A 15784-nucleotide genomic window follows, 5' to 3' on the forward strand; every position below is an offset into this window, starting at 1 on the left:
ACACCAAATTTTATTATCACAAATTTTATTATCACCTGGATTACCAGGTGATAATAAAAGGGAAAAGGAAAAAAAATCCAATGTAGTCATCAAATCTAAAGACTGGAATTTTGCAATATATATATTACATTTTTATATTCAGTTTTTATTAGTACACACAAGCTTCTATACATAGCTCTTTCTGTCCTTCTAAAAACTAACAGTGTGTTTACTGAATGAGATTTATATGACATACAACATACTAACTTTTTATCGATAGAACAAGATGTCTGGAATTCAGGCCTGGTTTTAACATCAGTATATACACTTTTGGAAAAAATATACAACCCAGTAATCCAAAACTGGAGGCCAGTATGGCGAATACCTCCACAGCCACCATGTATTTCCCTCTGGTGCTCAGATAGGCCGGGATCATGGCAATCCACACACTGCAGAACACCAGCATGCTGAAGGTGATGTACTTTGCCTCATTAAAACTGTCCGGTAATGTCCTCACCATGAAAGCCAGAACAAAACTCACAGCTGCCAGAAACCCCATATAACCCAACACAGAGTAGAACCCAACAACTGACCCTTCATTACACTGAATGATGATCTTCCCAGAATAGGAGTCCATGTCATACTCTTGGTAGGGAGGAGACACTGACAGCCAAATAACACAGATCAGAACTTGCACAGAGGAACAGATTATGACAACATAATTAGGAATTTTCTCTCCCACCCATTTCCTCCATACACTTCCGGGTTTGATGGCTTTAAAAGCAATGCAGACTGTAATGGTCTTGGCCAAAACAGAAGCGACAGCGATGGAGAAGAAGATCCCAAATAATACTTGTCTCAGGATGCAGGTTATAGTCACAGGACGACCAAGGAACAAGAAGACACAGAGGAAGCTCAGAAAAATGGAGGTCAGGAGGATGAAGCTCACAGTCCGGTTATTGGATTTCACAATTGGTGTTTCCCAATAACAAATAAAACACTGAAAAATAACTAATGTTATAAAACTACACAATGCAGCTGCTGATGATAAAACGAAAACCAAATTATCATTCTCATATGACAAAAATTCATATGTCCTAGGAATACATGTTACTTGTTTCTTGTCTGGCCACTCTTCATCTGGGCATTTATAGCAAACTTCACTGTCTGTGAATGATAAACACAAGAAATAAGTTGTTTTATGTTTTAATGCAATATTTCTAGTTCATGTACTTATGGACCCAGTCCACAAAAGCCGTAAAATGAATCTTTACAATAGATCTTACATAGGTGTAAGTCTCTCTCTCTCCTATTTCGGGACTTAGAGAACATCACTTTAAACATTGATTTCTATTAATTTTCGAACTAAAACTTTGTAAGACTGTCCTTAAAAATGTATATACCTATGGAAGGAGTAGAGGGTGGGGTAGGAAGGACTCTGTATGTACAGTTAGGTGATAGAATGAGACCCACACCACCCCGTACGTTGTTGCGAGGTCTAGGGGTATGTGTGACGTGCAGGCCTACATAGGAGAGAGCAGTAGCAGAGGCAGATTTAAAGGAGGAAAGCCAAGCGTCATTGAGAGCCGGGAAGTTTTGAGTTTTAGAAAGGAGAAGGTCCTTATACGTTTTTGAATAGTTACAGAAAAGGTTGGCATAACTGTAATTATGGAAAAAAAAGGGAGTCTCATCCAAATGCATCTGTCAGGATATCCGAACAGGACCAGATTGAGCTCAAGTTAGAGTTCTCCTAATTTTAATCCCAAATGCATGTGAATCAAAAGGGGAAAAAAGTATGTTTGTTCTTTGTTTTAAAGGACTCACTGTAAAATTTCAAGGTAACAAGTGTTCTATCCTGGACGGCAAGCGAACAATAGCAAGTGCCAAGCTGAATGATCATCTGTATCACCTCAAAACAGTGAAGGAAAAGGTGAAACTATGTACACATAAGCATAATGACTGCATACACATGTGGCACAGGCATCTAGGTCACGGACATCCAGAATGTATACAGGAACTACAAAAGAGGAATCTGACAAAGGACCTAACAGTATCCCCTTGTCCAGTTACTGTTCAGTGGGAATGTTGCATAAAATCCAAAGCTGCAAGAGCAACACTTCCCAAAGTGAGTCAGAAGAGAGCTTCAAGACCACTTGACCTAGTTCACAGTGATGTATGTGGTCCTCTAAACCCACCTACACCTGGAGGCAACAGGTACATAGTGACTTTCATAGACGACTATTCAAGATACACAGTCCCTTACCTAATGCAACACAGGAGTGAAGTTCTTGAAAAATTACAAGACTATGTAGTAAAGACCAGCAACAAGTTTCAGAGGAAGCCTCTCATAATTCGGAGTGATAATGGAGGTGAATTCACAGGATATAAAGATACAAAAGTATTTAAACCAGAATGGAATATGGCATAAAAGACAGTCCCATACACACCAGAGCAAAATTGGGTAGGTGAAAGAATGAACAGAACTCTGACTGAATTGATGAGATGTATGCTGACAGACTCTGGACTAGCACAAAAATACTGAAGAGAGGCGGCAATGACAGCCACATATTTGCAGAACAGACTTCTTTCTAGAACTGTGGAGAAAACTCCATATGAATTGTGGCACAATGAGAAGCCAAGTGTAAAACACCTAAGAATTTTTGCATGCAAAGCATTCACCTATATTCCTAAAGAAAAATGCACCAAACTCCAAAACAGGGCATTTGAAGGTGTCTTGGTTGGATACAGTGACAATGTCAAGGGCTACAGAATCCTAAGTCCCAAAACACACAAGGTCACTATTAGCAACAGCAAAAGTTTTATTGAAGATATGAGAGACAATGTAATGACAACAGAAGAAGCAAGAACAGAAGAGAAAACTGACACTGACCGGCCCACCTCCGTAACTTCTGAACAAACAGTTGAAGTGATTGCAGACTATACCAGTACTGAAGAGCAGAGACAAGCAAACTGGGACATACAACCGAGACGCTCAATGAGAGAAAACAAAGGTAAACCACCTGTACGTTTCTCATACAAGGCAAGCACTGCCAGTGCCAATGAACCTACATCTTGGGAAGACATATCTCAGCTTTCAGAACGGAAAGCCAGCAAATGGATAAAAGCTGCTGAGGCAGAGATAAAATCCATGCATGACACCAAAACATGGACACTTACAGAACTACCACCTGGAAGGAAAGCCATAGGCTGTAAATGGATTTTTAAAGTGAAGTACAATGCAGATGGCACAATTGAACAATTCAAAGCAAGACTTATAGCCAAGGGACATTCTCAAAAAAATGGAAAGGACATTGATGAGACATTTGCACCTGTAGTCAAACACGCTACAATAAGGACTCTGCTGACAGTAGCCTCCATGAAGAAAAACATTTTGATGTGAAAACTGCGTTTCTACACGGCGAGTTAACAGAAGAAATCTACATGGAACAACCACCAGGGTTCAAAGATGAACAAAGGCCAGGCCTAGTATGCAAACTTCACAGGAGTATGTATGGTCTAAAATAAGCAGCCAGAGTGTGGAATATAAAAATAAATGAAGTACTTACACAACACACCCCTGCTTATACACAAAGAAATTGGCAAACAGATGGATCTACATGCCTATTTATGTGGACGATATTCTGGTTTGTTTTGAGCAAGAAGGGGATAAAGCAGAAATACTCAAAACCTTAAATCAGCACTTTGAGACCAAAGATCTTGGCCACATAGAGAATTACCTCGGCATTCAGATTGAGAGAGAGGAAGATGGCAGTTTTCTCCTGAACCAAAAACATAAAATACAAGAAATAATTGAAATATTCAGAATGGAAATTGCCAAACCAGTAAAGTCTCCCATGGAAACAAACTACTTGAAAGAGATGAATAGCCAAGACACCCTGTTACCAACTAATACTCAGTACAGGAAAGCAATAGGGAAATTGCTGTACCTTACCACTGCTACAAGGCCTGACATTGCAGCAACTATTGGAATCCTATGCAGAAAGGTTTCAATTCAAGCATTCAAGATGGACTGGAATGCTGTAAAGTGAATTATTCGGTACCTTAAAGGGACATTAAGTATGTTGCAGAAGCGCAGGCAAGCCAAGAAGTTATATGGCTGAGACAACTGTTAACAGACTTGGGTCAACCACAGTTGGAACCAACAAAATTCTTTGAAGATTTGATGAAGAATGCACTTGCAGTTGTGCAGATGAAAAGAGTTAACTCGAGAACCAAGCACATTGATATGAAGTACCACTTTCTTAGGAATCTTCAAGAACAGGGACTTCTTGAGCTACCTTACTGCCTGACTGAAGATATGACAGTAGATATCCTTACAAAGCCCCTGACCGCTGAAAGACACTCAAGGCTTACAAAGAAGATGGGTTTAATGGACTAAGCCTTAGCTGTTGAGAAGGGGTGTTGGGGGTACAACATCCTACAGCTTAGCCTATTACTGGATTGACTGCAGTTCACAATTATGACACTAGATGTCACTGTTACTAATTTTTACTTGTGTTTTTTTTCTCTCTGTTTTCTCTATGATGTGTTACATATATCCTGTGTCATTCACCATTACTGCATGCATGTTCTAATAAAGACAAGTTCTGTTAACCCACAATGGCTGTTCTGGGATGACTCCACTGCACCTGGCAATCATACTCTGCAACAGAGACACAGTGCCTTCCACACTGGGATAAGGTAAAACAATGCAATGCAATCAGACTAAGGAATTCAGGTACAGAAGAGAAGCTTGTGCAAATATGTCATACTAAAGGCAAAACTGGGGCTCAGAATTAAACATCTCCTGACCCAGAGCACCCATCTATGAATAAAAAGCTGCATTATTGTCATGTTTTTGATAGCACTTCAATCAGTATTATGCTATGAATTAAGGAGATCAGCATGGATTCCCATTAACTTGATGTTTAATGTATAAACACTTTAGTCAAAACTCAATGTATGCTTTCATTAAATAAAAATATAATTATGAAGTTATACCAAAATTATCATATCATTTTCATATAATATTGATTGGAATATATTTAGATAATATTAACAATTATAATATGATGATATTATAAAACCCTTATGTGTTTCATTATATTGATACAACAAAAAATACACAATCAACCTGTTCTGTTGGAAATTTCACCCTCAGCACATGAAACACAACTGTAGCAGCAAGAATGGATTACTTCTGTAGAAGCTTTACGGAATCCAGGAGGACACTTCCTGTTGCATCGAGACTGTGGAACCTCAAAAAATAATAATAAATAATATTAAAACTTAATGAGTACATTTTTATTTCTTTATTTAAAATATAAATATAACCCAAAAAATTATAGTTTCATATAACATTTTTTAGTAATGAGATGTTGCTTTAAATCGACCTTGCAAGAACATGAAAGTTTAATATGTGGGCATAAGGGTAAACTTTACTCAGAGCAGAAACACTTTTTAGTAGACAACAAAGAGCATCCATTGAAAGTCATTTAATAAATCAAAAAACTATATAATGGACTATGCTTGAGAAGTTTGCAATTAACTTGTAAAGGTATGCTGTAATTTTGCCATTTTGCATATTTTTATTATTTTACAAACAAAATTGGAAGCTGAGGGCAAAAAAATCCTCACTAAAGGTGAGGCTAAAGATAAAAGTTTTTGTGGCAAGAGTACACATAGTGAGGAAGAGGTTAGTTTGAGATTAATTTTCCACCCACTGAATTTCCAGAGGGAAGATTTCAGAGGAAAGCAGAGAGGAGCAGACCCATCTGCATCTGGAACCCACGGTCTCTCCTCCAGGCCTAAACCTTTCCAGTCAATCAGGTACATTAGCTTCTTACAAGATGATGAACTTCATATTCCTGAGAAGAATGGGGTAAAGGAGTAGCCAGCAGGGAGGGACTAGAAAAACAATTCAGGATCAAAGGTTTTAGCAATGGTACAGGGTAAGAGTTGGGTAATTTGAGATGTGGAGGAAGGTGTAATTTATAACAGACAGGATTAACTATAGCTGAAATAAGGTCAAATGAAATGAAGAGAAAACTTCAGAGCAGGGACATTGAAAATGGTCTGCAAACTTCTTCTGTCTGAAAGCTGCATGTTACAGATGCTCACAGGTAAAAGACTAGATACTAAAGTCTTTTTGCAGGGCGCTGGGCACACTTAATTCGGCAGAACAGTGTAAAGGAGACGATGGTGAGGATGTTTGCCATAGACAATGTAGAATGGGGATTCTTTGGTGCTGCTGCTTACATGGTTGTTGTGGGCAAACTCTGCACATGATAATAGAGCTACCCAGTCATCATGGTGGGCAAAAACAAGGGTTCAAGTATATTGCCTGATTAACTCTCTCAGTCTGCTCATTAGTCTGCTGGTGATAGGCTGAGGAGAACTCTGCATGAATGTCCAAAGATTTGCAAAAGCCTTTCCAAAAGCAGGAGGTAAATTGAAGCCCACGGTCAGATACAACATGTGTGGGCATACCATGAAGCCTAAAAATTTCATGAATGAAGATTGGCACCAAAGCAGCTTATGATGGTAATGCAGCAAGGGGTAAAAATTGGGCCATTTTGGAAAAAGCAGTCCACGACCTCTCAAATGACTGTAGAGCCATCCGAAGATGGTCTATAATAAAATCCATCCACAGGTGACACCAAACCTCCATGGGAATGGGTAGGGGAAAAAGCAGTCCTACCTGGGCACAGGTAGATTATGGAAAATGAACAAAGACCAACAAGCTTGTCAGGGGTTGAGGCAACAAGCAGACTGTAGGTATTGCAGGTTTTTCTGATCTGTACAAAAAGAACCCTCCAAAACATAGCACCATTCTACCAGATGGAGTAATTCCTTTTCACTGGGGAGAATTTCCTTGAGAAAAAAGCACAGGGTGGTCAAGCACCAGCAGGGGTCTGCAAGAGAATAGCTCTCACTCCAACAGAGGCAGCATAAACTTCATTTGAGAAGGGCTTGCAAACATCTGGTCTAACCAGAGCTGGGCCAGAAATATAAGCTTTCTTACTTCGGTACTTCCGAAGAAGGAGAAACAGGAGGGGCTGGAGGTTCCAGAGGCTGCTGAAAGGATAGTGCTAATTGGGTTGAGTAGACCTTACGTGAGTGAGATCTCTCCTGGAAACGTTCCTGAAAACAGATATTAATCTGGATGGCCATGGAGATCGGGTCATCCAAAGAGGAGGGAATTTCACTACCAGCCAACTCATCCTTGATGCGATCTGAAAGGCCCTGTCAGAAGGTAGCATGGAGCACCTCTTTGTTCAAGGTGAACTCAGCTGCCAGGGTTCAAAATTGGACTACAAACTGTCCTGCAGTTAGTGACCCTTGGCAGAGATGAAAGAGGGTGCCAGCCGCCAAGTAGGCCCATGCTGCTTCATCAAAGATCCTCTTGAAGAGTGCCAGACAGGCCCAGTGACATTAGTCATTGGATCCTTCCTTTCCCAAAGTGGGCGCACCCATGCCAAGGCCTTTCTGGAAAACATAGTGAATAAATACACCACCTTAGCCTGATCAAAGGGGAAATTTTAAGGCTTTAGCTCAAAATGGATATTAAACTGGTCAATGAAGCCATGACAGGTCTTGGGGTCCCCAGAGAATTTCTGTGGGTGTGGCAAAAGAAGTGCGGAAACCAGTGGGATGGCAGAAGACCGAGCCTGAACTGGAGGTTCAGCAGGTACACTGGAGGAGGCCAGTAACAGATCCAAGCAAGTAGTAGGAGTATGTAGCTGGCGAAGACCCTGGATTTGCATAGCTCACTGGGCGTCTAGCCTCTGGGTGAGGAATTGGTTGGAGTCTGCTGAGAGGGTGCGGTCATGGTTCGTGCAAACTGTCAGCTTGGGGAGACAGAGCCACTAGGGGAAACTACAACTTGCACAGAGTCTAAGCAGTATCCAGGTCTTCTCCAGAGCTTCTGGTGGTGAGGATGTTGCACTCCTGGTTATTGCCAGGTTACGGTCCTTGGGCACACAGTCAGAACTGCCTTTATGCGCAGGAGAGAGGCGCCTGTATTTTACTGAGGAAGAGGTAAGTGTAACAATAGATAAAACAACAAAATAATGTATCAAGAATATAATAAACATAGGTTTGTGCATAATCACAATCAGCACAAACTTCTTCAGGGGAATATTGGTTAACAAAGAGTCTGCGAGTTAATAAAGGTGGTTTCTTGAATTGCCCAGCCAGAGCCGAAACCTAAATATTATAGAAAATATGTCCATTGACCTGATAAAGACTGTTCACAGGAGATCTGTGATTTGGAACACATTTTTAGGGAAGAGTAAGCAAACATTTACAAGTCAAGATGTGCCCTGGTGATAGACTCTGGCCCAAGAAGACTGCTGGAATTAAATCAAAAGGTGCTTCAACAAAGTATTAGTGTAAGGGTGGGAAAAATGAGGCAAGGATGTCTTATGATGTCACATCCCATTTCACTTACATATCAAATGCAGAAGAAATTAAAACTGTAAGGAAATATCTCAAACAAAATAATTTAGATAGTTCAGCAAAAAGATAGTTCAGCAAAAATCAAGTGGGACCAAGATTATTTCTTGTTGGACCTTTGTCTCAATACCATCTATTTCAAATACAAGGATAGCTTCTTTAGAGATAAATATGGCTAAACTATTGGATCAACAAATATGTTCTACTTTAGTTAATCTCTACATGTAAGCACATCAGATCGATTGTTTTATAAATGTATCAAACTTTCTTTTGCCTAATTTGGCTGATTTGTACTGCATAATGAAACCAGAAGGCAATTTTGAGAAAAAAAAATGGATAAAACATCCACTAATCAATACTAAACATGTTGTGAATTGTGCAAAGTTTGATGCAGGGCTCTAGAACTAGTTTATGGGAGCTATCCTTTCCATTGATAGAAAATGAAGTTGAAACAACCTTTAAAATAAAATCTTTAGCTCTCATCTTTACATAGTCAATTTCATTACAAATAACATGATGTACATACCTCCATTTACTCATCTCCCCCTAAACTAGAATAAATAATCTAATACATGGGGTCTATCTAAGTATCTTACTGAAAACTCTTGGATAGAAATCAATCACTTCTATTAAGTTTATAAAATAGTGGTAAAACGTTTCAGAAGACATTCGTGTTAGAGGACATTCATAAGTAATATATTCGGAAGGACAATGTATTTTACCTAATAATAAATTTACAAAAGTATAAGACAATGTAAAAAATATTCTTAATCTTACTGTGCCATCTTTCCATATGATACCTTCCTGGTACCAGGTGCGAGCTCCTTCCTCCTTGGGAAAAAATTCAAAGTATCCCACAGGTCCTCTGTCAATGAGTTCTCCATTTGAGGTAAATACCCAATTTTGTAAATAGAGAAGTGATGGCATTTCTCCTTTCTCATTGAAATAAACAGGTTCTATGTTATAATTTACATACTGAACACTCATCATGTACCGATGAAGCTTTTGAATAAAAAAACAAAACATGTTTTATACAAGGAAAGCCTTTTTGATTGACCATTTTTGTGTTTTTCATTTTTAGGTTCCTTTATATTCTTGGTAGACCAATTATTGGTATATATTTTTTTTACTACCACCACCAGCCCACCACCAGCCAGACATCTCAGTTTGTAAAATTTTGGGGAGTACTATATCGGTTTCGTTGTACCTAATATTTATGTTTTTCTTTTAATTACATCATAAAACATACTTAACTACAAACAAATATAATTACATAATAGATTTTAACTTGAAAATTGTGAAATATTTAGTGTATTTAAAGTCCGTAAAATATATTCTGTTTTGGGTAAGTCCCATTATAAAAAGTTTACTAAAAATGCCCTCTAATTTGACATATTTATTCATTGCACCTAATGAGAGTGGTTGTTCAGTGTATTTAGAGCTGTTGTCACTAGCAATAAATACAATTGGCCAATTCTGGGTTGAAAAAATGTATTTTTGTTGAATTTTGGCTATAGGATAAATGCATTGCAGTTAGTAGAGAAAATATCAGTATTGTGTGTTTTAGTTCAAAAGGATAAATTGAGTAGAACAAATTATTTATCAATATAATTGAGTTTAAACAGAGTTTTTTTTTAACCTAAAAATAAAATTAGAAAAATATTGGTTTATACTTCGGTCACACCACTAGATGATACTGTGTTTGTAAGTGTATAACAAACTCCTGCTATCTTAGGGTTTGTTACACTGTTTACATGCTGATGCAACACCCCCTACTGGTGGACAAGAATAATGAACAAAAGATCATTTAAGACCAAGTGAGCCAACATAGCAAACCTTAAAGTACAAAATACTGTAAAAAACATATATAGAAAAGAAGGAAAAGATATATAGACTGAGCCCATGTGATTATATTTTTCTTCTACCTATAACACACCATAGATGTACCGTATTTTTCGCCGTATAAGATGCTCCGGAATATAAGACGCACCCAATTTTAAAGGAGGAAAATCTAGAAAAAAAAGATTCTGAAAGATTATTCCCCTTCTGTAATCGAAAGTCTCTACGGAAAGCAGGCAATAATGTGGACACCCTAAAAAGGACCCCACTGCCAGGAAAAAACCTCCAGCGTCATCTAACTGCAGACTTAGGAATTTTTATGCCAGTGAATATATATTGTTGCCTTTGAGGGCTGTCATGAGTCTTAAAAGACTAAGCACACCAACACCATTATGGAGAACTATAGAAGATGATGTACTACTTACATTGTTATTGAATCTTAATGGTTTGTTTTTTTTTAAATTCACATGCAAAGCATGGGCCAGAGTATACAATGCTGAGTAGAGAAAGTAATGATGGCTAATCTGTTTATAATACAAATTCCACTTCTTGGTGCAATTCATAAGAGTAATGTTAAACAGGGAGCTAAAATAATGGTTTTTTATATTGTTTTTTGATAGACATTTATAATTAATAATATAAATATCTTCAATAAATGGATCATTTGGAGTGTTGGACGGATTTAGTTGTTCTATAAAAGTCTTTATGCCAGGAACATATTTTTTGGGTAATGTAAAAGAAAAACTACAGTTGACTAATTGGAGATATCCCTTTTCCATTGGATTTAGAGTAAGCCATGATTTACTCAGGAATAATGTAATATTTTTACGAATAAAATGCATCATTGAAATAAAAATCACATTATCTATATGAACCTCGCCACATAATAAAATAACCGTACTAGACGATTGTTTAATAACTTTTACCAAATGTTCAAAACTTTTGGATTCTTTAGTTTTAGGGATCTGAATGGCAAATTCAATACAGATACCATGCTGGGAAAAACCTTTACTTAGGTCCCAGAGTTCAGAATCTCCAGAGCCATCACTTGTTGATATAATTCCAATGAAGTTCCAACCAAATTGTAAAAATAATTTTATAGTGGCATTATAGCGAAAAACATCATCGTAAAAAGTCCGGAAAAAAGTTGGGTACATTTGCCTATCACTTAGTGAAGGTTCAGTGACACTGTAGCTGATCTGTAGAAACATGACATAATATACTGTATATATATAACTGAATCATTTATAACATAATATACTTTTATGTGGTATATAAAATATGTTAGGTGATCTTGAAAAGTTGACAATAACAAACTTTCTTACAATGTCTAAGTCACAAAAGCCCTTTTTTGATTTCAACACTGTGGGCAAGATTACCAACCTCCACACAGCTATAAATTGAAGGCTTTGCTCATTTTGTATATAACCCTCGATTGGGGCCCGGAAAAGAAGTACCCATTTTCATTTTACTGATGGCAGCCCTGACCCTCCGAGCTGCATCTGAAGATCACCTCCCGACTTACATTTGGTGATCTTCTTTTGGAATTTTTGATGCATTTAGATGATGCAGTAATTATCCTAAATAAATAATATATAAAATATATATATATATATATATATATATATATATATTATGTTATATATTTTATATATATATTATATTAAATATACTGTATAACAGAGAGATGTAATCCCATAGGTCTCCGGGAACAAATTTTCCAAAATATTAAAAATATAGCATTGATCAAGAAAGATAGAGAGGACACACTTAGAGGCTGCTCACAACAATTAATGACATTGCTTGTTAAATATCATACAACAGAATTAAAACATATTGGGGACAAACTGGATAAGTAAAATGGATGAAAAGTGGATGAGTAAAATCTAGAGATTCAAAATTACTTACAAAAATGTAATTCTCAATAAGCTTCCAATAAGGAACAAACAATTCTTAAAAGATCAACAAGTCTTTCTTGCTGAAAGAGCACACGAATGGACACAGATTTCTAAAACAAACACTTTTAAGAAAAGATATCTCTATAATGACATAAATACTGAAACAACCGATACAAGTGTTCCTCACAGACATCACAAACTACTAGATATAAAAATTCAAAAGGATCAAGACAAGGAACAAAAAGATTTACTAATTTCACCACACTTGACACACAAACATAAAAGACAATTTAACACACATATGTCTGGAGATAACTCTAGGACATACAACAAATCTATGTCACAAGATACCACACATTCACTATCGCAATCTAATGACACTTGCACAAATCCTAGTGGAATAGGGATGACTTCTTCTAAAGTGCCTACTAACACTGACAATCAGTTAGACATCCCAATCAAGGGACTGTGTTTTTACAAATCCATACACCTTCACCTGTCCTTTTTAGGAAATTTCACTCAATCCCCACCACAGGGATCCCATGCCTGTATGCATTTCTGGTATCTCACATTGGAGAGCTGGAGAAGCGCTTTTCAACACTGAAATCACTGGATCACCTTGAGAGGGGTCTCCTGCTCACGAAGCAGGCAGTTAATAGCTTAGATATAGAGGATTAGGAGGTTAATCAGGATGAACATGTAGGGAGTTGGGATAATGTAACTAGAGGGAGTGGCAGGGGCTCCCAGAAAAGGAAGGCCAGCCCTGTGTTTGAGCACCCTAACATATTTACAAAGTTATGTGAAGATGTGCAGATGGCAGACCCAATGGTGGCAACTCTAGATGTTACTGATACTCCTAACAGCCGGGAGAGAAGCACATCTAGTAGTGGTGGGGAGGGCAATGCAGGAAGGAAAAGACAATTGGTAGTCATAGGGGATTCTAAGTCCTGGTGCAAAAGGGAAGGGTTTGGGTTCATAGAGCACTGGGCTGACTTTTCATTGGGGTACAACCTGTATGCCACAGATAGACCTAAATAAAAAGGGGTCTGCTGTGCTAGGGGAAAGATTTAGGGGATTGGTGGAGGGATATTTAAACTAGGACAGAGGGGGGTGGGAAAGGTAAATAAGGTGGCACAAAGGTTAGTCAGGGGTCAGACACTAGTGGAGGGTGGATTGGGGATAGTTGGGGGGAGGGTTATGGATAATTTTATACAGCTTTCTATGTTACAAGCAAACATTGGATTGGGCAGTACTAGTTGTACTGAAAAACAATCGGATTTGGCAAACAATGATGGTAAAAGCAGCAATGATTTAAAGAGCCTGTTCATCAATGGAAGTCTAGCAAAAAAATATAGGGGAGTTGGATAGGGGAGTTGGAAGCCTTAATGATTGAGGAGCATTATGACTTAGTTGGTATTGCTGAATCCTGGCTTTATTCTTCGCATTACTGGGTTGTCAAAATTCCTGGGTATACTCTCTTTCGTAAAGAGAGTAAACAAAAGGGTGGTGGTGTCTGTATGTGAGAAGTAGTCTAAAAGTGAATGTGAAAGAAATTGCTGATGGAACAAGGGATGAGGTTGAGGCATTATGGGTGGAGGTGAATGTGGGGTTGAATAACACACAACTAATTATTGGAGTCTGTTATTCAAATGCTATTCATTCCTGCAGGCATGCCAGAACAGCAGAAGGAGTTTTAAGCTGAATGGAGACTGGAATAAAACATATAACTGATTGCAGCAATTAATCCATTTGAAATAAAAGCAAAATGTTAAGTGCAAACCTGAATAATGGGGCTTAGCAAGCTACTACTATCAAGAAACTGAAGGAAAGAAACAATATAATGAACCCGACTCTTGATCCTAACCCATATCACTACTGTCCTTACCTGTACTCACCTATTGAGGTGGGGCTTTGTGTGCCACAGGAATCAGATATTTCTGTTCCTCTTTCCTGAAGAAGTAGATTTAATCAGTGAAACTGATCGTAGAAGATAGCAGGGTATGCCCCAAGGATTGGGCAACCCGGACAGAAATATGTGATTGTGTTAGTTGTACATTTTTAATGAGTTATAAATGTTATGTGTTTCATGTTTTTGATATATATGTGATAATTGAATGTAATTTGCCTATAAAGTCCCACTTACCGAGTTGAAACCTCAAAACCTTATTGTTTAAAAGATGCAAAAAGAAGATAAAATGTGCAAACTGAAAGCCAGATTGCTAAGGAAAGTAAGCCAACCCCCAACATTTTTTTAAATATATTATTAGCAAAAAGATCAGATCTGAGCATGTAGGCCCCTTAACCTTCCTAGCGGTAACCCCGAGTGTGATTTGGGGTAGAAAAAAGTTGCTGAAAGCGGTTACCCCGAGTCACACTCGGGGTGGGTAAAACTATGGGAAGTAATAGTAAATACAGCTTTACCTGATCCGCCGGTGTCCCACACCATCCATCGCCGCAATCCCTGTCTTCTTTCTTCTTCCTACAGCCAGCTTCTGCACCCGAGGAGTTCCCGGTGACGTCGGTGAGTTTGTACGATGAGGGCGGGGCGGGAAATTCAAAATCCATTTGTATTGCATTCAATACAAAATTACTGTATTGAATGCAATACATTGGATTTATATGTGTAAAATCAGTACATTGTTTTCAAGAACATTTATTTTACAGTATATATAATAGTATGAGTATAATATGTATTTTTTTTTTTTAAATTAAAAAAAAAAAAATTTAAATATATATTTTTTAATTTATTCAATTTATTATTTTTACATGATTTTGTGTTTCAAACTTTATTATACTCATACTAATATATTATATTGTAAAATAAATTTTCATGAAAAACAATGTACCGTTTTTAGACATATAAAACCCTAAAGAAATGAACCGCTAGGGAGGTTAAAGGATGTTGCTGGGTTGGTAACTGGGGATAAAGAAAAGGCAGATTTACTAAACACATTTTTAGCTCTGTGTACACAAAATAAAATGGCTCAAGTCAAAATTCATATTAGCAATGTCACTGCCTTAAATGAGTCACAATGGCTCAGAATTGATATAATTGAGAAACAGTTGGGAAAAATTAAGGTTGACAAAGCGCCAGGACCTGATGGATTACATCCACATGTCCTCAAAGAGCTGAGCTCGGTTATTTCAAAGCCAATATTTCTAATTTTTAGAGACTCTTTAGTCACTGGCAAGTTACCAATGGATTGGCGTAAGGCTAATGTGGTTCCAATCTTCAAAAAGGGAGCAAAGTCATTACCAGGTAACTACAGACCTGTTAGTTTAATGTCCATAGTTGGAAAGGTTCTAGAGAGTTTGATAAAGAACCATATAGAGGAGTTTCTGCTGGAAAATAATATTATAAGTCATAGTCAGCATGGCTTCAAGAAAGACCGAAGTTGTCAAACAAACTTACTCTCTTTTTATGAGGAAGTAAGTAAACAGGTGGACAGTGGAATAGCAGTTGATATAGTGTACTTGGACTTTGCTAAAACATTTGACACTGTAACCCACAGACGATTAATATGGAAGTTAGGGTCGATCGGTTTAGAAAAGTCAATCTGGAAATTAATAGAGAACTGGCTTAAAGATCGCATCCAGAGAGTTGTAAATAA

At 37.7% G+C, this 15784-nt stretch overlaps 1 protein-coding gene across 1 annotated transcript; it reads right to left on the bottom strand.

Annotated features, from left to right (window-relative positions):
- Positions 1 to 219: 219 nt before the first annotated feature.
- LOC140327569 (vomeronasal type-2 receptor 26-like) lies at positions 220 to 2199 on the bottom strand. The gene is made up of 2 exons (XM_072406958.1): positions 2175 to 2199; positions 220 to 1146 (listed from the first exon to the last, which is right to left on the bottom strand). Exons 1-2 carry the CDS (start codon positions 2197 to 2199, stop codon positions 242 to 244), a joined length of 930 nt encoding a protein of 309 aa, XP_072263059.1. The 3' UTR covers positions 220 to 241.
- Between the last annotated feature and the right edge of the window lie 13585 nt (positions 2200 to 15784).

The sequence above is a fragment of the Pyxicephalus adspersus genome, chromosome 3 (genome assembly GCF_032062135.1).
Source record: "Pyxicephalus adspersus chromosome 3, UCB_Pads_2.0, whole genome shotgun sequence".
Taxonomy (NCBI): Eukaryota; Metazoa; Chordata; class Amphibia; order Anura; family Pyxicephalidae; genus Pyxicephalus; species Pyxicephalus adspersus.